The following is a 25,768-nucleotide window of genomic DNA, read 5'->3' as shown; positions in this document are numbered from 1 at the left end:
AACCAAAGACACTGACAGTATTTGAGAATATTGCAAGGGCTCTGCGGAGAACGTCTTACGAACAGCTCTTTTTGATTGAACTCATCTTTGTGACATTGGCCAAACTACACCCGGTGAGACGACCACCCGAAACCAACTTTGGTTTCCTATTTTTGTTGAACCACTGTTTTTCCTTTTTAAAGACTTCCTATCGCATTGGCAGGGATCGTACTTAAGATTGGATAAACAGGAGTTAAAACAGCTCCTGGGTATCTGGCATTGACCAGTGACCAAGAGCTACCTCTGAGGAACGAGGAGCTAGTACACAGCGTTCCCTAGGTGTAACTTCCACATACCATGCAAACTTATAATTTTGTCCATTTATTTATTACCCCTTATGATTTAAATTGTGTATAGATGTGTCTTAATGTTTATTTTTCGATTGTCTGAAATGCACACAGTTAAATTCAGATAGGTGTGTTTGTTTGGCATCAGGTGGCCTGGGAGCCAAAAGTAGCTCCTTGTAGCTGTTGCTGTCAAGCTAGCCATGCTCTTCTAGGCTACAAGCAGGAGCTAAATAGCTCACAGCTTCCCTGAATTTCAACCCTGCAATGGTCCACCTCCGTCAGAAAGAGTGTTAGTGGTGCTGGCACCCGTGTAATCGCCATGATAAATGGTAAACACTGAGGCCTCTGGAACCGCAGGTGTTGAAGACTCAGTCTCTGGAGGGCGTAGGGAGAGCCGGTCAGCTTATGAAAATTTAAACCAAATGTCAACACCATTAACTGAGGACCAGGAGAGTGGGGATTGACTTGACTGCCTCAAAAAATATTGAAATGTTAGAAGAACTTAAAACAGTTTGTTTACAAGAAAACCAAACTACCTAAGCAGAACATGGTGGGCTGCTCACAAAAAAATCCAGGTGGAGAAGTAGAGCAGGTCGGTGCAGAATCAGACTGCGCACCTCTGTGCTTTTGAAGCTTTGTGCGCACCCGGGTGGGGCCTCCTTTTTGTTGCATTATATTTTCTTGCTGCCCCGGTAGATGTTCTGGACCTCGTTGCAAAATGTGAATTGAATGAAGGCATAACATGCTTTGATACTGCCCAATGTAATGGTACTCCACCTATCAACCTCAAAACGATAAAAGGCTGAGCTCATCCAGCCACGATTCATACCTGCAACCACAGTTTCAACACAGATCCCATCAGCAAGTGTGTAACTTGCTGAGCTATATAAGCAACGGAGTGTGAAAAGTCACACAAGCCAGTCAGACAAATGCCTTTTATTTTGTTTGTTATATTGATGCATGATTTAAAATATGCCCTTTTTTTGGTCATTTAGGTGGAACAATGCAGGAAATTTACCAGCTTTCAGAAAAGTTCCACAGTGTTGTGCCGGTCACCACGGAAGGAAAGCATCTTTCTTTCCCAGACTTCTCCGCCCCGTTCCTTATCCAAGGAAAGCGTTGTTACTATGGGTAAGTGGAACATGTACAATGTGTGATTCCAAAGCAATTCTGTCGCATTCTAAATTAGTTTGGCCCTTTTTCTTGGTAATTAATTATTAGAAATGTAACTAAGTTGCATTCTTCACCTGAGAGCTGGTCATGGAGGTGAGCCTGATTTTATCCCAGTGTAAACTCTGTGCAGCCAAGGGTATCTTAGATCCCGATTAATAAAGATACCAGTGGAAAAGCCGGTGTACACAGGCTAATATGCAAAGAGGAAGGCATTTTCAGAGTTTACATTTATTATGTGGTGTATTTTAATGTACTTTATGTCAATAGAAAAGAAAAATGTGTACAGGATCTTGCTCCTTTTGCGTGCAGGAGTAGTAACCTCAAACAATATCTCACAGAATCTGTTGAAAGCTCAACATAGTGCATACAGCCAATTGTTGTACCTGCTCCTCGTGCTCTTTGATGCCACTTAAGGGTTTTGGACTCAAATATATAATGTTGAGGGGTGTCAGAGTAATACAATTCACGGGCAGCATGATTTGAAGTAGACATGAGATCATACCTTAAAGTAAATTGAAGTCAAATAAAGTTTAAAATGTACATGAAGAATATTATTGATATAATAATAAATACTGAGATATATTGCAATGAATAATGACATAATACATAAAGTACATTGAAAAAAGTATTTATTTTGTTGGAGAAATAGTGCTTAATCAAATGAATTATATGTTTTTTTTAATGTATATATTTTCTCAATGTATGCAACTTGAAGTATGCTGTTAAAGTGGTATCCCTGTCTTGGGCCTTTTCTTCAGCTAATTGTATGTTATCCTCGTTGAAATACACATTTTGTTTGGTAAGGAAGATGAACTTAAACTCTTATTGTTGTAGGCGTAAGGCAACAGCTCCCTCTAGCGCGGATAACAGGTGAAGTGGGCAGGATGGCTTCGGACAAGCATACATCTGGCCTTTTATTATATAGTTTGATTCCTGGTATAGATCCATACAAAATAAATATATGTCAGTCGATTTCCCAAAACTGATTCCCCAAAACTGATAATTAACCCAAAAATGAAAATAACGAGTGCAGCTGTAGACCCTGCGGCCTTGTCCTATGGTCTCTTATAATTTCTGTCATAACCCTTACACAAGCTATCCACATTGTCTACCCACCTACTGGGCAGGTGTGATATCAATATTCCTACAGGGTACACACCATGGCAATATAGGTCTCCAGATCACAGGCTGCTCAGCACCTCAGGGGATGCCTCTGTGCCTACTGCTCTCATTCTACATTTAATCATAAAAAACACAGCCCCCCCTCCTTAAATTATGTGAACGCTCTGCTGTCAAATACAGCTGGGGTGTGTGACGAATCGAGGGAATTCGTCCCTTCTCCCCAAGGGGGAGCCCCAACCCTGTGAGGCTAGGGAGGTGCGCCTGCTACGCAATACCCTCTCTCAGGGTAGAGGCAAGTGGACTCCCCCTTAGGGGACAAGGACTCCTGTTCCCATGAGGAACTACCTAAAGCTGGACATACTGTGGCATACATGGGATGTTTTAAAATATCAGAAACTGTGAAGTACCAAGACGGGGACGAAGAAACTCCTAATGGATGCCGTTATCTTATGGAAAAAGAACATGTCCCTTTAAGTCAGTATATACAGTCCACCAGGATGAGTTCATTGAAGAGTGTGTACTCAGAGAGAGAGGATTGCATACGCAAGGCTGGGAAGGCCCCAAGCCATGTAGGAGCTGGAGAAGACTGAAACCAGGAAGCCTGCGAGTTTCAAACTCACTTGATGTGCCAGAGTGGGATGCCAGAGCTACGGCGGACCTGAAGTGAGAGGAACAGTGCAGGGCATGAGCCCAAGAGAAGGTGGTGGCGAGACCATGATGGAGAAGCCGTGGTGGACCGAGGGTCCAGAAACCATTGCCGATACCACTGGCATTAGAGGGGGTCGTCGGTTGTCTGGAAGAGCTACGAAGTACCCTTATGAAATGAGGCAGAGAGAGACAGAGAAGAGAAGGCTCTGGCGGTACAGGACCGGAGAGAAGGTCCCCGAGACAGTGGGCTTCTGAAGACGTTCTCCTTTAAGAGCGAAGGTAACAGGGTGAACGGGAAGCAGGTGAGGCCGCAAGGTAATCATTAAACTGCACAAGCATCTCGTCTCAGGAGAAATGAAACGGAGTCAAAGTGGAAGAAGCAAGTGAATGCTGAAGGTGGTGAAAGGAGATAAATAACTGATAAAGAGCTGAATGATGAAAGAGAAGAACATTGGATAATAATAACCTGGGAAAGGGCAGAAAGTAAGTCGTCGTTGTTCTATCCAAGAAGAATACAGTACCAAAGAGAAAAAAAGATATGAGCCAGAGATTAGAGGAACTAGGCAATTGAGCCACACACAAGGTCAAATAGACCAAACCCAATGGAGCTGCAATCATCCAGGAGGGAAAGCCAGCCAGAGCAATAATACCTTCACAGGATACACTGAGAGCAACATCCAAGAAGATAGATCTTATAAGAGATCCCCACAAAGGATTCCCAAAGAGGGGAGGAACTCAATAGCCCATTTCAAGAACTAAAGAGACTGATCCAAGAAGTTGCGAGAGACTATTTGCGGATTATGTATTAAGGAGAATCTGATAAACTGATTACAGAAGGACCCTCACGAGAAGGGAGCCAATCTCCTGATCCAAGTTAGTTTTCATAGTGGTAGGGTCAGTGAGGGTAGTTTGGGAAAGTGGGCTTATTCTCCAGCATAGGGTCTGGCATGGATTCACATGCTCATGAATATTCCCCGTCGTCAGGCTGGGAATCCTCGGTAAAGAAAAAATCAGTATCAGTTTCGTTTCTGATCTTTCTTTCTCAGTAGTAACCAATCACTGGTCTCTGGGTCATACTGCCCCCAGCCAATGACTGCCCTCTCCCGAAGCCCCGCCTCTGGCAGCCATCCTCAGATTTTTACCGCACGCTCAAGTGTTGGGAGTCTTCGTCTTTAGCTCTCGAGCTTTTGCTGCGTTTTCGCGCTTTTTCAAAGAGCCTCAAGCTCCACCGTTTCTACATCCGATTAACGGGGATCCGTGTCAGATTTTTTTCTACGCCCCTCAAGGGTGAAGATTTCGTCGAGTTGCGCTTCTTGGAGGATTCCAGAAGTTTCTGCGGCCTACCCGAACATGGCCCAGGAGAAAGGAAGCTCGACGCCCGGAAAGCTGTTCAGCGTTTGCCCTGGATGCCAGCTGCAGAATGTGTTCAAGGAGGACGAGCACTCGAAATGTCTCTACTGCCTTCATGAGGACAAAACGCACGTGGAGAAGGACTATGCGTTTTGCAGGAACATGTCGGAACGGACCATCGGGGACCGACACCTTCGTCTCTCCAACTGGCTGGCAGGAAAGAGCCTGTCAGGTGAGAAGAAGAAGAAGTCCGAGCGGTCTTCTAAGTCCTGTGAGGGCGCCCCGGCGACGGGAGCCCAATAGAAGGCAAAGCACCGCGAGTCCGCGGGCACCGGGAGCACTGAACGGTCAGGCTCTTCGGCTGCCAGGCAGGGCGCGCCTTCCCCGCCACCATCAACCATGAGCCAATGCTCTGGTTCGGGGAAGAGGAAATCCGAGAACCCGCGTAAGCTTCTGGAGAGGCCCCGGTCGATCTCGAAGGATTCAGCTGAGGGGGGGCAAGGCGGTGACCCTCCCCCCAAGGTGAAGGCCTCAAGAACACCCAAGGCAGTGAAGGCTTTGATTCACCCGGCCAAGGCCTCTATCGAGGAAGTCGTGGCGGCCCTGGCGCAGCCTGTGGAGGCTACACCAGTGGAGGCGACCTCGGGGCCCAGAGTCTCCCTGCCTCCGCGGAGGGAAGCCTCTTTCAGACCCATCGAAAAGACCCCCGTGAAGACCCCGGCGGACAAAGAGGGGGGGCGGTGGCCATTGTGGACACGGACACAGCATCCGAGGAGGAGCTGGTAGAAGTCTTAGAGGGCCTCGATGAGGGCGTCGAAGAGGCCCGACCCCACGGGAGGGATCCCGACGAACGTGACGACGAGAGTGATGGCGGCACCGGCGAGGGTCCTAGTCACCCGTCGCTCCCCTCGCTTCCGGAGCCGCAGGATAACTCGGCGGCCATTTTGTTGGCAATACAATCCTTATGTTCGGAGATAAGGACGAGATTGCCCTTACCACCGACGGAGGGTCCGGAACCAAGCTCGACGGAGGAGCCAGAGCCGGACCCAGGCCCGGTGGGAAGCCCCCCGAACAAGAGAAGACGGATCCATCCAGGGAATGACACGGGAACGGACACGGCCACGACGGGTACCGACGACGACGGCGGTGACGACGGGAGCTCCCATCGCCAACCCGGGCCTCCCCGCCCGATGAGATCGGATCTTTCCATGCAATGATCACCAGGGCATCCAAGCTTTTTCAGCTCTGCCCCAAAGAGAAGAAGGAAGGTTTCCTTTACCAACGGCGCGAGGCCAAGAGGAAGACAGTACTCGCCGTGCCTCTGCTGGGTGACATCTGGGACAAGGGTCTCACCCTTCTCAAGATCCCGTCTACGATGCCTGCCAATAGGGATCGGTACAAGAAGAAGTCCCGGGTCCCCGACGCGGCCCCTTTGTGCCTTAGGGCACAACCGACCCCTGACTCGGTCGTCTCAGTGGCGGTCAAGAAGAAAGCGGGGGGGGGGGGTATCAGCCTCAACGTCAACTTCCCCGCCGGACGGCGAAGGAAAGAAGCTGGACGCAATGGGACAACAAGTTATCTCGTCGGCGGCAACAACGATTAAGGCGCTCAACGCCCTCGCGATCGTGGCCCGCTACAACAGGGAGTTATGGTACAAGATCGCCCCCCTGTTGGACTTCCTACCAGATGACAAGAGGGCCGAGGCCCTGGAGATCTTGCAAGAAGGCAAAGTGGCATCGGACCACGCCATTACAGTGGCAACGGACATTTCTGACACCGGTTTCTGCCAGCTAGGCAACAGCGTTTGCCTTAGACGACGAGGGTGGCTCAAGGCGACGGATTTCCGCCAGGACGTACAAGCCAAGGTTTTGGACATGCCGTTCGATGGGAACAATCTGTTTGGGAAAATGGTGGATGAGTCCCTCCAAGCCATCTAGGCGGACACGGAGACAGCTAAGGCCCTAGGCATTCTCCGGCAACGAAGGCCGTCCTCGTGGAGGTCGACGCACACCTTCACGAAATTCTACTGCGTCGATCGGGATTCCAGGGAGGAGTCCAGGGTCGGCCAAGCAGTGCTGCGCAACCTGTTCGCCTAAGGTGAGCCTGGTGAGGAGGTAAGATTTGCTTAATGTTGAGTTTGATGTAATGCTTAATGTTGAGCCTTTGCCACCTCCCGTGGTTGTGCATGTGTGTACTGCTGTGTATTCTTCATTCATGAGCATGTGAATCCATGCCAGACCCCATGCTGGAGAAGGAACAAGTTACTTACCTGTAACTGTTGTTCTCCAGCATGGGTCTGGAATGGATTCACATGCGAACCCTCCCTCCTATCCCTCTGCAGCTCTTCACTTGGTCTTACTGCCACTTCACGTGCTACCAAATCTGAGGATGTCTGCCAGGGGCGGGGCTTAGGGAGAGGGCAGTCATTGGCTGGGGGCAGTATGACCCAGAGACCAGTGATTGGTTACTACTAAGAAAGACAGATCAGACAGATCAGAAACAAAACTGATACTGATTTTTTCTTTACCGAGGATTCCCGGCCTGACGACGGGGAATATTCATGAACATGTGAATCCATGCCAGACCCATGCTGGAGAACAACAGTTACAGGTAAGTAACTTGTTCCTTTCTGAGGACGTTCACGGTGGACTGACGAGCAGCTTAGTAACATAGGTATGGACCACCACTAGCTGTAGGGTCAGTTAGGCTGAAAAATATTTTTTTTTTTTTAAATTGACAACATACACGACAGGGTGGGCCTACTGGCCTTTTCCACCCGCAATAGATGCAAAAAAAAAAAGAAAGACACATTGTCAGAAACATTTTCTGGTTAACTCCCAACCCCCCTTCCCCCCTCCCGAACCCTCCCCCAAAACAATTGTTACGCCAACTTTAGGGAAAATGCAACTATATTAAGCATAGGGAAGAACACTTGCATAGCGCGGCGATAGAGAAATGTGATCCTTGAAACAGTGGGGTAAGACCATGTGGTGCTTAGGCCAGGGCAAGACCAACCCTCTGAGGGGCATGGGGACCAGCGCATAGCAACCATTGGTGCCATTGGTTTAAACATTTGTTCAATCGCCCCTCTACAATCGCATAGTAATACAATCATCGTGCAGCAGCACTGCCGTCCATTCTTGGACAAAATCAGACATAGTATTGTTTGCTATCGCCGAGAGTTTTTCGTAGCTGAATATCGCTCTGAGCTTGCAGAGCCATTCCTCTTTAGAGGGGGCCCGGACACTTTTCCATTTTTGCGCAAGCGCCAGTCTCCCTGCCCGCAACATGGCGCATATGACCTTGGGGAAGGCATTCACCTCCGAATCCGGCATGGGGGAGCCCAGTAGGATTTCCAGCGGGTGCAAGGATGGGCCGTAACCCTCGATATCTTTGATCCAGCTTAGAAGCTCCGTCCAGTATACCTGTATGGACGGGCAACTCCACCACATATGAAACCAGGTTCCCCGTTGATGGCATCCCCTGGGGCAAAGGGGGGAAACATCCCGGAACATTCTAGACAATAGCGCCGGGGGGCGATGCCATGAATGGAGGATTTTAAAGTTATGTTCCATAGCTGCTGTGTATAGGGAGCCTGTGAAAATGCACTTGAAAACAGCCCTCCAGGTGTGGTCCTCTATTGGCATCCCCATCCTCTCTTCCCATATGCGCTTGAAGGGTTGTCTGCCTTCTAGGTCGGCTGTAATCAGCACACTATAAAACTTAGATAGCGAACCTTTGCGGGATTTACTTTTGGCCAGAATTAGTTCGAATGGGGTGAGGGGGCGACTAAGCTGGTCGGACCACCGCGGTTGGGTAAGTATCCCTTTCAGCCGCAGGAATTCAAAAACCGTGGGGGGCCTGTCCACCAGAGCCTCTGCCAAGCTGTCGTATTCAATGAAGCCCTCTTCTCGTGTAAGCTGGGAGACTCTTTCCAGTCCCTTGTCAGACCATGCCTGGGTGTCCCGAAGGCCCCTCATGTCCAGATCGATGGGCGGGCCCCATAGAGATGACAGAGGCGAAGGCCATGTAGATATCAAATTATTAGCTTTGCTGGGTTTCCACAGTGACCAAAGGACTGCTAAGGTAGGATGTGTCTTGAGTTGTGGGGGGAGTGACCTGGGAGAGGCCCATAGATAGTCCCTGACCTTCTTCGGATGTGCGTGGATGTCTTCGACATACGTCCAGAATGTACGCATGTCGTCCCGCATGTGCTCCAACATCACCCTGAGCTGAGCTGCTTTATAATAGAGCCTAAAATCGGGGAGTCCGAAGCCACCATGAGACTTTGGGAGGGTCAGAGTAGAAGTTTTAACCCTGGGCCTTTTGCCGTTCCAAATGAAGTGAAGGACACGAGACTGGAGCACCTCGAAAAAGGCCTCAGGTATCACGACAGGGAGAGCTGAGAAGAGATAGAGAAGGCGAGGTAAGATGTTCATCTTAACCGAGACCATGCGTCCAAGCCAGGAGAGCGTGAGGGGGGCCCATCTTTTGAGATCGCTACTGACCTGGGCGAGGATTCCAGGGAAATTCCCTTGGTATAGATGAGACAGATCTCTGGGGATGATGATGCCCAGATACCTTGTGGATGTTCGCTCGATTCTAACCCCTTGAATGTCGGTTTTGTTCTCAATATCTTGTTCCCCTGGGCCCATTGGCATAATACTTGATTTGGATGCGTTTATTCTCAGCCCCGAAAAGGAGCCGAAAAGGTTTATGAGATCAAACAGCCTCGGTAGGGAAGTGTGAATGCTGGTCAGATAGCCCAGTATGTCGTCAGCGAACAGAGAGAGCTTAAACTCGCACTCCCCACATCGTATACCCCTAATCTCCGGGTCGTTCCTAACCGCTATAGCCAGGGGCTCCATGGCCAGGGCATATAGGAGAGGTGACAGGGGACAGCCTTGCCGGGTGCCTCGGGAAAGGGAAAAGGGTTCGGATGTGCCCCCATTAACTGATACTCTCGCCGAGGGCGAGTTATATAGAGCTGCGACCCACCTACAGAAATTATCTCCCAATCCCATTTTCCTAAGAACCTTGATCATATAAGGCCATTCGACCCGGTCGAAGGCTTTTTCGGAGTCGAGTGAAAGGAGGTACCCCTCCACTCCCTGTTCGGTAGCCTCATGCATAAGGTCGAGGGTTTTTCTGATGTTATCTGACCCCTGGCGCCCCGGGATAAAGCCCACTTGATCACCATGTACCAGGGTGGGGAGGAATTTTGCCAGTCTGTTCGCCAGGAGTTTCGCCAGTATTTTGACGTCAGTGTTTAGGAGCGATATGGGGCGATATGACTGGCATAGGGCTGGGTCTTTGCCGTCTTTCGGTAGGACCACTATTAAGGCTGACATCATTGTGGGAGGGAGGGACCCATGGCTTAGTGCACAGTTAAACAACTTGGCCAGGAAGGGGGCGAGTGTAGATCTATAGGTCTTATAAAATTTGACTGAGAAGCCGTCGTCCCCCGGGGCCGTGCCACTTTTTAAGGAGGAGATAGTGTCAATTACCTCTTCCGGGGAAATGGGGATTTCCAGAGTGTCGGCCTTGTCTGGTAGCAGGCCCGGGACAGGGAGGGAATCCAGGAACCTATCAACTTCTATCCCATCCCCCTTGTATTCTGAGCAGTATAATTTTTCATAGTATAGCCTGAATTGTTCCGCTATTTTGGAGTCCCTTGCGGTCGAGTTACCGTCCACAGAGCGGATTGAGTTCACTCTCCTGCTGTTCCTAAGTTCGCGGAGTCTCCAGGCCAGTATCTTGTCGGCCTTTTCCCCTTTTTCCATATATTTTTGTTTCAGAAACGAGAGCTTCCTTTCCGTTTGCCCTACCTGGAGGTGAGCCAATCTAGTGCGCAGCTTCTGCAATTCCTCCCACTGCCCAGGGAACATCTGTGTTTTCAGTTTACCACCCGGTTGTATGGCCTCTATCTTGGTTTTCAGGTCTTTCTCTTCCCGGTCCCTCTCTCTTTTTTTCCCCGCCCCTATGCCAATTAGGGTGCCCCTGATGGTTGCCTTAAAAGCCTCCCATACTCCCATAGTGCCTACCTCCCCGTTGTCGTTCAGGGAGAAATAATCTTCTATGGCTGTAAGAAGGGTTTGGCGCGTCTCCCTGTCATGTAGTAGGAGGTCGTTACAACTCCATCGGGAGCTGGCTACAGGAGTAGGGGGGAGGCCGATCCTAATCTTCACCATGTCATGGTCCGTCCAGGGGACGGTTTCCACCCCAGCGCTGGTGATCTCACCCTGCATTGCTGAATCTATCAAAATGTAGTCTATACGCGAGAAGGCATCGTGAGGCTTAGAGTAAAAAGTGTAGTCGGGGTTCAGACCTTTCTTGGGTGTACTCGTGTCACACAACCCCAATTCCCCATTCACTGCCTGGAAGGTTGATGCCAATTTTTTGTGGAGGCGGATGTTGGGGCAAGGGTTCACAGATTTTCTGTCCCTTTCGGGGCAGAGTACCATATTAAAGTCCCCTCCCACCAGGAGGGTCCCCTCCGCAAATGACATTATTGTCCCCTTCATGCTTTCCCAGAAAACGTCCTGTGACTCGTTTGGAGCGTATATGCAAACCAAGGTGAACAGGCGTCCCCGCACATCCCCTTTTACCATGAGATACCGACCCTCGGGGTCGGCCTGTGCCACCTTAAACCCAAAGTGAGCCCCGGGGGACACCAGCAGAGCTACTCCCCTCTTCTTGGACTGGGTAGAGGCTGAGAATACCTGGTCTATATTTTTAGCTTTGAGCTTGGGTTCCTTCCCCCGAACCCAGTGGGTCTCTTGCACAAAGAGAAACTGTAGTTTCGTCCTCGTAAATTCCCGCATGAGTAGTGACCTCTTGGTGGGTGAGTTGAGCCCCCGAACATTCAGAGACCCCACTGACAAGGATTGGAGTGAATCATCCATTAGGATGCGTTATGAAGCACCTAACTCCAATTTCAAGGATGCAAGCGTCGTTACTCCCTCTATGTTTCAGCACCTCGCTGAGGGTTAGGAACTGCCCCCAGGGTGCGATCAAGACCCCAAACTTTGGCGTATTATAACAAATTCCCCAACATTCCAACATCCCCTCTTCACTCCCCCACCCCCTTCCCCCCAGATCGCCTGGTTGTGTTGAGGCATCGTCCCAAAGTCACACAACCGGCCAACCATGTCTCCCCCCTCCGGGCTCGTTACCTCATTATAAACACCCATTCGAGCCCCCCCTGCCCCTTCAGGCTTGGTGCAAGGATTTGAAATGTAACAACATCCCCCCTGTGCAACGTCGAGTGGAGAAAGTTTACATCCGATTCTAGTAGTTTGTTTCAGCTATTCTGAGGGTCCGGCGACGCTGGTGCCACTCTCCTGAATTTCCTTTGGCCTCGTACTCTGCGCCTCTCCTTCGGAGCGTTGATCTTTTTTGGGCCCTTCGGGGAGCGCTCGCGATCGCGGTCTCCCGGTTCAAAATCCGAGTTATCTAGGAGTTCGCCTGTCACTCGTTGGATGTCGTCTTCGGTGATCAGGGTATACTTGTATCCCTCGAGCTCGAAAGAAAGTGAAAAAGGATACCCCCATCTGTATCGGACTCCCTTGGCTTGGAGCATTTTCGTCAGAGGGGAACACAGACGGCGTCTCGCCAAAGTGAAGGCCGACAAATCTTGGTATACTGAGATCTGGGCCCCATCACATTCCACCGGGCCCTTCTTGCGAGCTAGTTCGAGGATCCTGCTTTTCTCAGAGAAGTAGTGGAAGCGAACTAAGACGGATCTGGGGCCTCTGGAGGCTGCCCCTGCTCTGTGGGCCCTGTCGATGGTGGGTTCGTTGGTGTTAGATCCGTCGAAAAGCACTCTCACCACCGCGTTGACTGCCTTGACAATGTCTGCCTGGGTTTCCCCGTCCTGTTCCGGGAAGCCCAGAAAACGTAGGTTGCAGCGCCTTTCTCTGTTTTCCAAGTCATCCATTTTCAATGAGCATTTTTCTTCTCTTCTCTCTAGTTCAGACAGGCGCATGTCAAAATGCGATTCGAGAATGTCACTCGAAGGGGTGATGTTCTCCAGTGACTGCACCCTGTCTTCTATGTTTTCAACCTTTTTGTCTAGGGTGTCCAGCCTAAGGGTGATGTCTGCGCGGAATCCTCTAATTTCATCCAACAGGGCCGCCATTCCCCTGGAGACCGAGATTGCGTCTGCCGCTTCTTGCTGCGTTTGGGCGGCCATTTCAGGGGTTGTTTGGGGCTCAAGGGACGGGCGCCGAAACCTCTGCAGAGTTTCCCTCCAGGTCATAGGCCTTCCCTGGGCACTCTTGCTCCCCGGTTTCTGCCCCCAAATGATTGTGGCCACCGGGGCCTGCTTGTCTCCTTTGCGTCCTAGGGGGGGCGGGGGCCCTTGGTAGCTCTGCGGCCAGGGGCGGGGAGGAGGTTGTGGGGGGGCTGGAGCCCCAGGCAGTTCACTTGTCGTGGGCGGTGGATTCACTTTCACAGGTTCTCTCCGTTTTTCTTTATTTTTCTTTTTTTTTTTTTTTTTTTTTTTTCCCACCGTTGTGTTGGGGGCCGTGAGTTTTATTGCCCCCTGTGGGTGCCCAGCCCCGGGGTGGGTCTCCTTACCTCGGGGGGGCCTCTCCCACGCCACTCGTGTTCGCCCCGCGCGGGCTTCGCAAGACTCTGCGCCCTCCTGGGGAGCCTCTCCCTCGCTGGCACTCCGCTGGGGGGGTTCCTCGTCCTGTTGCGGCGCCTCCTCCTCCCGCTCCTCGGTCCACCTCCTGGGCCGTCCCGTTGCCGCGAACTGCCGTCGGTTCTCGTCAGGATCCCTCGGCCTCGGGCGCCTTGGCCTTTGCGAGGCCTCTCTGGGCCCGGGCTCGCTGTTGTTTTTCGCGGAGCCGCAGGGCCGCAGGAGGGAGGGGTTTCGCGCCCTCAGGATCCGCTGGCTCGCAGCTCCGGCTCCGCTCCACTCCCGGGTCTCAGATTTGGGCCAGGGGTGCCCGGCACCTTCGTACTGGGGGGGGGGTGTCGGTGTCTCGCTCCGGGGGTGTCGGGGGGGGGGGCTCGGGTCCCTCGAACAGCGCCCTGGTGGGGAGACGAGCGGAGATGCTTCAACACATCTCGGCGCCCCCTGGTGGATCCCTGAAAAATATTTTAATGAAATATAGTACAATGGGTCCTCGGAGAGTCCATGTCCTCCTTCTGACACGCAACAGATCCTTCTAGTAAATGTGAACCAGCCAACGCGGCTTTCACCTATAGAGAGAGGGAGAGAGGCCTAGTGAGGAAGAGCGGGCTGGACCCCCATATGGTGCAGCAGGGTCAGCAAATCATGTTATGTCCGTTTTATCTGCTTTTGTGGTACTTGACGTGGCATTCTCCCATGGAAGACACATAGGCCACTTTCCACCTGTTCTCAAGCTAAAATGGACAATAATGCTTTGGGATCTAAAAAAATGGAGACCAGAAAATATTCACTATAAAACAATCTTTCAATTGAGCCCTGTGTTGCATTGCGCCCTTTCATGTGGAATTCCTCATGGTCTTTTGAGTATTCCGATTTTTAACATTTAGCGCCAAACCGCAGCTTATACTTCTGTGTTGATCATGGCTGCAGCTGTCCTGATCTTTTTACGTCTGGGAATAAGGGGGGGGGGACAAGGGCTGGGCTTAGCTGACCATTCCATATCCACGGAACAATCCTGATTAATGACTCTTTTATAATGTGCTTAATACCGCAGACCAGTCTCTAAGCGCGTGTCCGGGATTCAAACCCATGCTGCTCCGCATTGTCATCCGACCAAGACCAACTCATTGCCCCTGAGCTATCCTTGCAACATTTTAATGGCGCTCTCCTGCTTATACATAATGTGATGCCACGTATAATGAATGCCCTTGGAAAGGGAGCTTTGGTAGAAGAATCGTGTGTGGCTTCTTTCACGTTCTCCTGCAGCGCTTCCTCGCTGAAACGGAATCCATTGCTCCAGGATGAGATGTTCTTTCACCATCAAAATTGTTTATTCGGATCAAAGAATCCATCAACATTACAGAATCAAGGTGGATCAAAACTGATTAAACAACACAGAGAATAAAAAGCAATGAGCCAAGTTAAAACCTTTAATGCAAAGGATTCCCAAAAAATGTCCAACCAGGCCCAACCAACATAACGGGAATCAGCCATCAGAAAAAAATAAAAAGCCAGGTGACATTGGACAAAAGAGTTTTGTCTTAACACTGGTGAGGGTGTCCTATTTCTAATGTGCAAATAAGCTGACGAAAATGCAGCAGAGCCTCTGGGTCTGCATTGCACAAAGGACCGCAAGTGGATCCAGAGGGAAGATCCCACTTGCAGTATTAGCATTCAGCCCCAAACAATCGAAACGGGCCCGAGTGATCAACTAGCGATCAAATGAATGATGACTCCAGATTATCAACACGGGTGATAATGGCATGTTTCCGATTAGCATTCAAAGTCAATTCCTTGTGCTCCCACTGTTCTCTAAAATACAGTGTAAAGCTCTCCATTAAAATGTAACCTTGAGCTATTAAAAAGAAAGTGCTAGTGAATTAATGTTTGGGAAAAAAGATTTGACTGGATCAAACCACGGAATCCTCAAAGAACCATCTTCCTTTAAGGTCTCAGTGATTTAAAAACTGTGTAATGGACGCCCTCGGATTGGCCCAAATGCGTAGCCAATGAGAACGTGTTGCGAGATGCCATTCGCCTTCCAAAAAGCAAATTCCTAGTCCAGCACGAACTGCAAACTTTGCAGCAGGGCCAAGAAGACCCAATAACTTTATTAAAAAAAACATATTTTCAAGTACTTGAAGTTCTGAGACATTTACGTGGCCCCATAGTGTGGCACTGTAATTGATTACCGCCTTAGTTTGCAAAGTATAGACCTGAAGGATCGTATGCAACAGATGGCACATTGACATGAATCGGGGAAACCCCCATCCCCCGGTGACTGGCGCAAAATTGCCTACCTAGATTGAAGAAGAAAAGTGCCTACCTAGATAGAAGAAAAGTGCTTACCTAGATAGAAGAAAAGTGCCTACCGAGATAGTAAAAAGTGCCTACCTAGATAGTAAAAAGTGCCTACCGAGATAGTGGCAAAGTGCCTACCTAGATAGAAGAAAAGTGCCTACCTAGATAGAAGAAAAGTGCTTACCTAGATAGAAGAGAACTGCCTACCTAGATAGAAGAGAACTGCCTACGTAGATAGAAGAGAACTGCCTACGTAGATAGAAGAGAACTGCCTACCTAGATAGAAGAGAACTACCTACCTAGATAGAAGGGAAGTGCCTACTTAGATTGAAGAAGGGAAGTGCCTACTTAGATTGAAGTAAAGTGCCTACCTATATAGATAGAAGGGAAGTGCCTACCACCTATATAGACAGAAGGGAAGTGCCTAACTAGACAGAAGAGACGTGCCTAGCTAGACAGAAGAGAAGTGCCTAGCTAGACAGAAGAGGAGAAGTGCCTAGCTAGACAGAAGAGGAGAAGTGCCTACATAGATAGAAGAGGAGAAGTGCCTACATACATAGTCAAAGGCCTGCACAAAGCATCCCATTCATTTTTAGAGTTTTGTTTCCTTCAACACAGGACATAACAGCAGACTTTACAGTACTGACCTTAAGGTCTAGTTCCGTCATAAACTGCGTATAGACTGTTATCAGCTTTTGAAGGCCTTTGCGGTTTCGGGCAATTTAGATAGTGTTGTCTGCATACGTCAGAACAGGCTAGGCCCTATTGCCTACTCTAGGGAAGTCTGCTTTAGTTTCTACAGGCCCTTTCTCAAGACCATTGATATTCAAGGTGACGAGAACTGGGGCCAGTACTCCTCCGTGGCGTCCTCCTGGGCTACATCAAAATAAGGTGTACACTGACCCCGCTCTCCTTAGCGCACACATGCCCTATTGCTACTATGTAAAGATTTCAACACTGATCATATGTTCGCCGGAGAGTCCATGGGCCTGAGCGCCCTCCCGCAATTTGGCCCGATTAACTTTATCAAAGGTGGTGCTCGGGTGCATGAAAGCCAAATATACAGGCTCCTTTTTAATGTACATGGAGTGGGACCAGTTCAATGATGTGATATGATAAAATAGGTTATTTATAATGCGCTTAATACCCTGAGGTTTCTAAGCGCGGCCCCGGGGATCAGATCTATTTTGCTCTGTGTCGTCTGGTTTCCAAGGCGAGCACGTTGCCGCTGAACTATCCTCCCGAGGCAACGCTTGATCAGCGGCGCCCCCTCCCCGTCTGAAACCCAGCTGAGTGCTTATAATCCAGTCCTCCAAACGTCCTACAGATAAGGGGTCTATCGGCCACTTTTACTCCCTAAAAATAGGCACATACTCCCCAAAAATAAAGGGAGTAAAAAATGCTCCCAATAAAAAAATAGGAAACGGACACGTAGGGCCTTGTGCCCCAGCTTTCGGTTCCACGCAGCTGCATGGATATGTTTGGAGCAGTAGTGCACGCAGTACCGCAGGAAGAACTTACTATCACTGCCTGATTGCAAGAGGTAAACATGTAACTTTTAATGTGTAAGACTTGCTGGAAGTGATTATTACAAAAACATGTCTGTTTTCCAGTTAAACATTTTTACTTGCTTGTAAATACTCCCATTGGGAATTTAACTTACATTTGTACTCCCTAAAAACTCGTTTTACTCCCAACTTAAAAAAAATAGAGCGTAAAATACTCCCACTTCAAAATCTTACCTGAGCCCTGGTGCCAGCACTACACTTTCAAAGCATTAAAAGGAAGTTTCCAGTAAGGAATTGGGCCTATAGGAAAGAGGACTAACCCAGTTTCCTTTTTTTTAAATTGTGCATATGTTCTGTGCACTTCAGTGCGGATCATATGATCACCAAACCAGTAGGTGGCGTTGCAGCACAAAGCTTTCGATTTCTATGTGCCATTTGCCCTGGATTGGAAGCAAGATTACATTTAATACGAACAAGACATAAGAAAGTAAGGGAAAGGTGGCGTGAATGCTAGTGAATGTTTTTAAAGTCGAATGCACCTGATGTTATGGTCGAGGAATGTAGCTCCAGTAAAGTGCATTAAAGGCTATTTAAGTGCGTTTGGACTTGTGCCTCTGTGTAAAGAACTTGGCCTGCAGCCTCGTGCTCTATTCGCCCCACACCTAGTAATAGACTTGGGAAGAAAGAGTGAGTCGGATTAAATGGAGGTAAAAGGGAAACTAACGCACTTTGTTAAAAAGACAGATAATATGGCAAAAAACAAGAACATTTCTAGGACAGGACAAAATAAGGGGAAAATATCACCAGAGATAATGAAATAAGAAATGCAAATAAAATAACTGGTTTAGAGGGTTGGGAAAAGGTACCGGTTATTCTTCTATGATAAGATAGAAACAGTCCTAAATGTATGTAGAAAAATGAAGTCCCATTTTAAAGCAAGTCGGCGCCCAGACGCCTCCGTGTTAGGTGCGCTATACAAATGTCTAAATAAATAAAAGCCGCTCAAGCTGTGTGATGTTGGCTCCCTGCGCAGGCATAGAAAGGTGGGGCTGGCGTTATATTTGTCTGTTTCCTAATAACTGACATTGTTGGCGATTGCTGCAGCAGGTGGGTTTCGCAGCGCGCGTGTGCTTCCTCGGGAGCCGTGGGGGGAGGACGGTGGCAGAGCGATCTGGTAACCTAGGGATGATTGCCTTTGACAGTAATAGGTGCCTGTGCTGGTTGCCATGGCAACATTGCTTTGGTCCAAAGAGCCTTTTGCTTTCAGGGTTGGTTTCTGTTTATCTGTTGCCATCATTTCATGTAACGTTAATAAAAAAATAAAAAGTCTGTCTTCTCTTTAATATCAGCTGCAGGCGGTGTTCAAGTCTGAAGTCGATTCAGGACCGCTACGTCTTGACCGAAAAAGACTCATTGGACCCTGACGTGATATCAAGGGGTGAGTGGATGTAGCAAGCCGTGGTGAGAAAAGCACTTCTGTCCTAAATAAAAGGGTCCTTGTGGAAATGGTAAGTGGTCAAGAGTAATGTCATACAGCTGCCCAGAGCCCAATCACTGTTTTATAAAGTTGGGAGTAAAATGGTTTTTTTAGGGAGTAAAAAGATTATTCCCATTCCCAATGAGAGTATGTTATAAACAAGTAAAAATGTTGTAGCTGTCAAACAGAAATGTTTCTGTAATAAATATTTCTTTGTACCTAGTTATTCATGCATGTTAAAAAAATAAAATGTTAGCTTTTCAGGCCAGGCAGATGCGTGCTAGCGATCCAAGCGTGTCCCTGGAACTGCGTGCGGGGTTCGAGGCTCCTATGGGTTTATGTCCTATATTTTGTTTGTAGTGTTTCTACTTCCTTTTTTTCTTTGTTGGGAGTAGTCCTCTTCCTAGCACTTCCCTCTTGATACACCTAGCACTTAACCCCACCCACCCCCGCCCTACTTCCTCATTTCTTCTCTCGCTGCACTTGCACGCCCTAAGCTCTCACAAGGTCTAGTCCGCCTCTACCTTTCATTCCCATGTTCCCTCCCTGTTGCCCTGTGGGCGCTTTGAAACACAGTTTACTTGCTGTATAATCGTCTTACAAGTACACAGTAAATACATATTTTAAGGGACTAAAAGTGGCTGACCTGCCCTTTATCTGTAGGGCTGAAGCGGTCTGTCTGCTCCTCTCATCCTATTACCATTAAAGGACAGAGTTGTAGAAAGCTTGATATTAACCATGAAAGTCTACAAAGCCCTATATCCGCCTGTCAAAAAAATACGTCTCATTAATATTTTCAAGGGGGTTCATAATTGGTGGCTGCGTCCTACCACCCCACAATGGCATGGAAGGCAAATCCCAAGATAAAGCAATATTCTTGCAAAGGAGAATATTGAGGTGTCAAGAGAAGTTATTTTGGATTTGTTATTTTGGATTTGTTATTTTGGATTTGTTATTTTGGATTTGTTATTTTGGATTCGTTATTTTGGATTCGTTATTTTGGATTCGTTATTAATGCATTGGTTATTTTGTGATTCGTGATAATGACTGCATATCCTTCCACACGAGTGAAGGCACTTGACTGGTAGAGGGAGAGACACCCTTTCCGTGCCATCCCTGCGGAACATGAGTGCCATTCTGGGGCAATCCCTCTGCCATGCACGCTCTCTGGGTCCAGCCAACAGGCTCCTTAAGTGCCCGCATTAGAGGTCTGATCATTGCACATGAGGGGGGCTGCAGCCCTGAGTGCTTCCACTCCCTGGACCTTATTACTCTGGAGTCCAGGGGCATTACCTCTGGCACTGCAAAAGCACAGAAGACTTTAGCCTGCTTGAGCAAATCGAGCTGTCTGCAAACCCCTGATTGAGCTCATTGGTGCGTCACATGCCGGACTGCCCGCTGCACATGTTGAGTCCTCCTGAAGAGCCAATCAGGATGTCCCAACGCGGTCCGTCCTTTGGGAGCTATTCGCCACATGGAAACTCCTGGACAGAGCTTGCCACTACTTTCGAGAAGCCCTGCCAACTTAGACTGCCAGTGCCTGAATGCTGCCGGGCTGCCCCCTTCTGTTGGTGCATGCCATGGTGGTTGAATCTCATCGAGCCGGCTTGCCACCTTTGAACCAAGGCTCAAGCCTATGGAAGCGCTAACAAGATCTACCCACCGCTATTAATCCCCCTAAACAAAGACTAAGGTGTTCAACTTGTGGGCAGAGTTCCTTTTCTCTGGGATGAGCAGTTCCCGATTGATCCCACGCTGTGCCTTATATAGCATCAACTGTGCCCTTTTGCCTTTAAGTCCTGATTCCACCAGGGGGCTACCCCTAAAGATTGCCCGATACTGGACCCGCCATGTGAATAAAGCATTGGCAATGCCAAAGGATTAGGCTTTTGTGTAGGCATGGGGAAATGCATTTGCCAGGTGCTTCCAAGGCAGTATTAACTGGCATTGGTTGTAGCAGGTATAAAATGGTGCGAGTACCTGGGCATCTAATAGCAGCGCCTGGCAAAGGCCTAATACTTATACACAAGCCAAAACAGTTGGCTTTGCCAATGCTTGATTTTAGTAGCACTTCAGTGAAGGGCATGCATAGTGCTTATAAATCTAGTGGCGGAACACAGACTTGGTGAAGACCTTTTTATTACACCAGTAGTGGGGTCTTTAACTCTCTGAATTCTGCTTAGAAAAAAACACAGGTAGGCACTTGGAGTGGAAAGGTTGACGGTAAGGCTTGATTAAAGCAAGCTCAAACAGTTTCCATGAGGAGGTGTTTTGGGCGGGGAGGTGCAGGAAGTCTGTGTGATTGGTCATAGAGATTAGCATGGCCACGGGAAGTCAATAACATATTTCTCCCTATCTGTACTCTAATGCAATAATTGTGCCACCTTACAGCCCAAACTGAAACAAAAGTATCTTGTGAGCTTGCTAAGGGTGGGCTGCCATCCTTCCTTTCAGACTTCTTTCTCGGCCATGGCAACAGATGCCCTGTGAAGTCACCTTGCTGGTTTGCATCTCAGCATGATGGTATGTTGACCTTTCTCCAGCATGGGTCTGGCATGGATTCACGTGCTCATGAATATTCCCCGTCGTTAGGCTGGGAATCCTCGGTACAGAAAAAAATCGGTATCAGTTTCGTTTCTGATCTGTCTTTCTTAGTAGTAACCAATCACTGGTCTCTGGGTCATACTGCCCCCAGCCAATGACTGCCCTCTCCCTAAGCCCCGCCCCTGGCAGCCATCCTCAGATTTTTACCGCACGTTCAAGTGTTGGGAGTCCTCGTGCTTTACCTCTCGAGCTTTTACTGTGTTTTGAGATTTTTCAAAGAGTTTCATCTAATTTTTTCAGTCAATCGAGCCTCAAGCTCCACCGTTTCTACTTCCGATCAACGGGGACCTGTTTCGGAAATTTTCTATGTCCCTCAAGGGCGAAGTTTCGTCGAGCTGCGCTTCTTGGAGGATTCCAGAAGATCTGAGGCCTACCTCGTGGACATGGCCCAGGACAAGGGAAGCTCGACACCCGGATCCAAGCTGTTCAGGAACTGCCCTGGATGCATATTACAGAATGTTTTAAAGGAGGACGTGGAGAAGGACTGTGCGTTTTGCAGGAACATATCGGAACGGACCAAGAAGGATCGGCGTATCCGCCTCGCCAACTGGCTGGAAGGAAAGAGCCCAGCAGGTCAGAAGAAGAGGAGGTCCGAGCAGTCTTCTAAGTCCTTTGAGGGTGCTCTGGCGACGGGGGCCCAACAGAAGGCAAAGCACCGCGAGTCTGCGGGAACCGGGAGCGCCGAAGGGTCGGGCTCCTTGGCTGCCAGGTAGGGCGCGCTTTCACCGACGCCATCAACCATAGGCCAACGCTCTGGCTCAGGGAAGAGAAAATCCGAGAACCCGGGTAAGCTTCTGGAGAAGCCCCAGTCGATCTCAAAGACAGCAAAGGGGGAGCGAGGCGGTGACCCTCCCCCCAAGGTGAAGGCCTCAAGCGCACCCAAGGTGGTGAAGGCCTTGATTCACCTGGCAAAGGCCTCTATCGAGGGAGTCGTGGCAGCCCTGGCGAAGCCTGTGGAGGCTACGCCAGTGGAGGCGACCTCGGGGCCCAGAGTTTCCCTGCCACCACAGAGGGAATCCTCTTTTCAGCCCATCGATAAGACCCCCGCGAAGACCCCGGTGGAAAAAGAGGGGGGGGCCGGTGGCCATTACGGAAACACTGATACAGCCTCTGAGGAGGAGCTGGTTGAAGTCGTGAAAGGCCTCAACAAGAGGTTCGAGGAGGTCCGATCCCACGGGAGGGACCCCGAGGAGGCGGACGAAGAGAGCGACGGTGGCGCAGACGAGGCTCCCGTAGAGGAGCAACCATCGCGCCCCTCGCAACCAGTGCCCGAGCCTCAGGACAACTCGGTGGCCATTTTGATGGCAATCCAAACCTTATGCACAGAGATAAGGACAAGATTGCCCCTCACCCCAACAGACGACCCAGCAGAACCGGGCCCGTCGGGAAGCCCTCCAAACAAGCAGAGGAGAGTTCATCCCCCCCGCCTTTCCAGCCCTCGCAGCCCGCTCAGCCTTCATCTCCTTCCCCTGATCCTAGGAATGACACGGGAACGGTTACGGCCACGACGAGGACGGATGGCGACGGTGGTGACGACGGGATGTGCCTTCCATCACCACCCCCTCGGGCCTCCCCGCCCGACGAAATTGGCTCCTTCCACGCCATGATTGCCAGGGCATCCGAGCTTTTACAGCTCTGCCCTGAGGAACAGAAGAAGGAAGGCCAAGAGGAAGACGCTCCTTGCGGTACCATTGATTGACGATATCTGGGAGGAGGGACTGGCTCTCTTGAAGAACCTGTCCACAACGCCTATCAAGAGGGATCGGTACGAGAAGAAGTACCGGCTCCCCGATTCCGCCCCTTTGTGCCTTAGGGCACAGCCGACCCCGGATTCGGTAGTCTCGGCGGCGGCCAAGAACAAGGCGGTGGGGGCATCATCCTCAACTTCAACCTCCCCCACCTGACGGCGAGGGAAAGAAGCTGGACGCCATGGGACGACGAGTGATCTCGTCTGTGGCGACGACAATTAAAGCGGCCAACGCCCTAGCAATTGTGGCCCGCTACGACAGGGAGCTGTGGTACAGGATTGCTCCCCTGCTGGACTTCCTACCGGATGACAAGAGGTCAGAGGCCCTGGAGATCCTAGAGGAAGGTGAGGTGGCGTCAGACCACGCCATAACGGTGGCCACGGATATCGCTGACACTAGATTCTGCCAGTTGGGCAACAGTGTTTGCCTTCAACGGCGGGGATGGCTCAATGCAACTGATTTCCGCCAGGACGTGCAAACCAGAGTTTTGGACATGCCCTTTGACGGGAACAACCTGTTTGGAAAAACAGTGGATGAGTCACTTCAGGCCATCAAGACCGACACGGAGACGGCTCGGGCCTTGGCAGTGTTGCAGCAACGACGGCCGCCCTTTCGGAACGCCGGAGGCAGACAGGGTGCCTCAAAGGGATCCGGCAGCGGATACTCGATGTACCACCAGGCGGCCCGCTCCTCGTCGCAGGAGGCCTACAGAGGACGCGGCAAGTCAGGAGGACCTCGTCGTCGTCGCCAAGGAGGCCAAGGCCGCAAGGCCCCCTCCAAGCAGGACTGAACCGGCCGTAGCGTCGGGCCCCCACCAGAGCTGCCCCGGTGGGAGGCCGTCTGGGAGTCCATCTCCACCGTCCGTTGGGTGCTGGATGCCCTGGCCCACATGGAAAAAACTCTCGAATTTCAAAGAAAGTGCCCCCGCATTCCTCCCGTGGCCAGGAAGGAAAATCACGTCCCTCAACTGCTGTTAGAAGTAAGGGCGATACTCATGAAGGGTGTCATTAAACTCGTCCCGAAGAGGCTCCAGGGCTCCGGAGTATACTCAAGGTACTTCCTCATCAGAAAGAAGACAGGCGGTTGGCGCCCTATCCTGGACCTGCCGCTGCTAAACAAATACATCAAGGCACAAAAGTTCAGGATGGTCACCCTCCAGCACGTGCTGGGACAGCTGTAGGGGGCGACTTCCTATCGTGGCTGGACTTGGAGGATGCTTACTTCCACATCCCCATTCTAAAAGGACACTGAAAGTTTCTCAGATTCGTAGTCCAAGGGCGGCACTACCAAATCAAGGCCCTGCCATTCGGGCAGAAGTCGGCACCCTGGGTGTTTACCAAGTGCCTCGCACCAGTGGCGGCGCGGCTGCGCCTGCAGGGGATCCACATCTACCCCTTCCTGGATGACTGGCTCATCCATGCAAGGACAAGAGAACTTGCTGTCGAACACACGGCGGAGACCGTCCAACTTCTCACGGATCTGGGCTTCTCCATCAACTACTCGAAATCCCACCTGGTCCCGTCGCAGGTCGCACTGTTTCTGGGAGCCAAGCTCGATACAGTGGAGCGATTGGCCTCGTCGTTGGAGGAGAGGACGAAGGCCATCTTGGGCAAGGTGCAGCGCCTGCTGGCCACGGGCGTGGCCAGGGTGAGATCCATCAAGTCCCTGCTTGGAATTATGTCTGCATGCATCTACCTGGTGCACCTGAGCAGGCTACGGATGCGCCCTCTACAAGAGTTCCTCGACGCCCGTTGGACACAAGCGACAGGCAGCTTCAAAGACAGGATCCCGCTCAACAAGGTTTTCCGCCAAGCGATCCGATGGTGGGGCACCCGCACGCATCTCGCGGCGGCCAAGGACTTTCAGACCCCGGTACATCAGGAGACGGTGACGACGGACGCCTCCCTGGAGGGATGGGGAGCGCACACTGGAGATCTGCACGCGAGAGGCCTTTGTCTCCCGGAGGAGAGGTCACTCCTCATCAACATCCTGGAACTCCGAGCTTTGTTCTGGGCCCTCAGGTCGTTTCTCCCATCCCTCAAGGGCAAGGTGGTGAGGATCTTCACCGACAACACCACCACGATGTTCTACATCCGGAAGCAGGGAGGCACCCGATCCCCAGCCCTGTCCAAGGTGGCCCAGGATCTGTGACACTGGGATGTCACCCAGGGAATGTTTCTGGTGCCCTTCCATCTAGCAGGAACAAAGAACGTCATTGCCGACTCACTCAGCAGGGAGCTGCGCTCGTGCAACGAGTGGGAGCTGCGTCAGGATCAGGTGGATCGACTTTTCCAACGATGGGGCAAACCCCAGATCGACCTGTTTGCGACGGCGGCGAACTCCAAGTGCCAGAGGTTTGCCTACAGGATTCCCCAGCCGAGGAGCATGGGCGATGCTTTCTCGTTCCCCTGGGGCGGTCTGTTCCTATATGCGTTCCCTCCGTTGCCGCTCCGACTCATTAACCAACTCAAGAGGTCCCGGTGCAGGATGATCCTCGTTGCACTGGCGTGGCCGAGACAGATCTGGTTCCTGGACCTTCTGGACTTGTCAGCGTCCCCCCCAGTCAGACTGTCGCCGGACGCCGACCTTCTCTCCAGAGAAGGAGGCGCCATCCTCCATCATGACCCAGAGTCGCTGAACTCGCAGGCCTGGCTGCTGCAGCACTAGAGTTTGGAGGATATGATATCCCGGCGGACTGCAAGGAGGTGCTTGCAAAGGCCAGGGCGTCCTCAACTCTAAAGTGCTACGGACACAAGTGGAAGAGGTTCTCTGTCTTGTGCCATGCACAGAAGATTAACCCTCTGCGAATTACGGCCCCTCAAGTGCTGCCGCACCTGCTGTCGTTGGCCAAGGCGGGGCTAGCTCACGCT

At 50.6% G+C, this 25,768-nt stretch overlaps 1 protein-coding gene across 1 annotated transcript in view; it reads left to right on the top strand.

Annotated features, from left to right (window-relative positions):
- POT1 (protection of telomeres 1) overlaps window positions 1–25,768 on the top strand; it is a 386,188-nt gene that overhangs the window by 350,015 nt on the left and 10,405 nt on the right. The window contains exons 15-16 of the mRNA XM_069627840.1: window positions 1,322–1,457; window positions 18,419–18,507. Of these exons, the coding sequence (XP_069483941.1) occupies window positions 1,322–1,457; window positions 18,419–18,507 (225 nt within the window). The remainder of the gene's footprint in view (window positions 1–1,321; window positions 1,458–18,418; window positions 18,508–25,768) is intronic.

Source organism: Ambystoma mexicanum, chromosome 12 (genome assembly GCF_040938575.1).
Source record: "Ambystoma mexicanum isolate Mex_15411 chromosome 12, UKY_AmexF1_1, whole genome shotgun sequence".
In the NCBI taxonomy this organism is placed as follows: domain Eukaryota; kingdom Metazoa; phylum Chordata; class Amphibia; order Caudata; family Ambystomatidae; genus Ambystoma; species Ambystoma mexicanum.
This window is presented reverse-complemented; position numbering and strand designations above follow the sequence as displayed.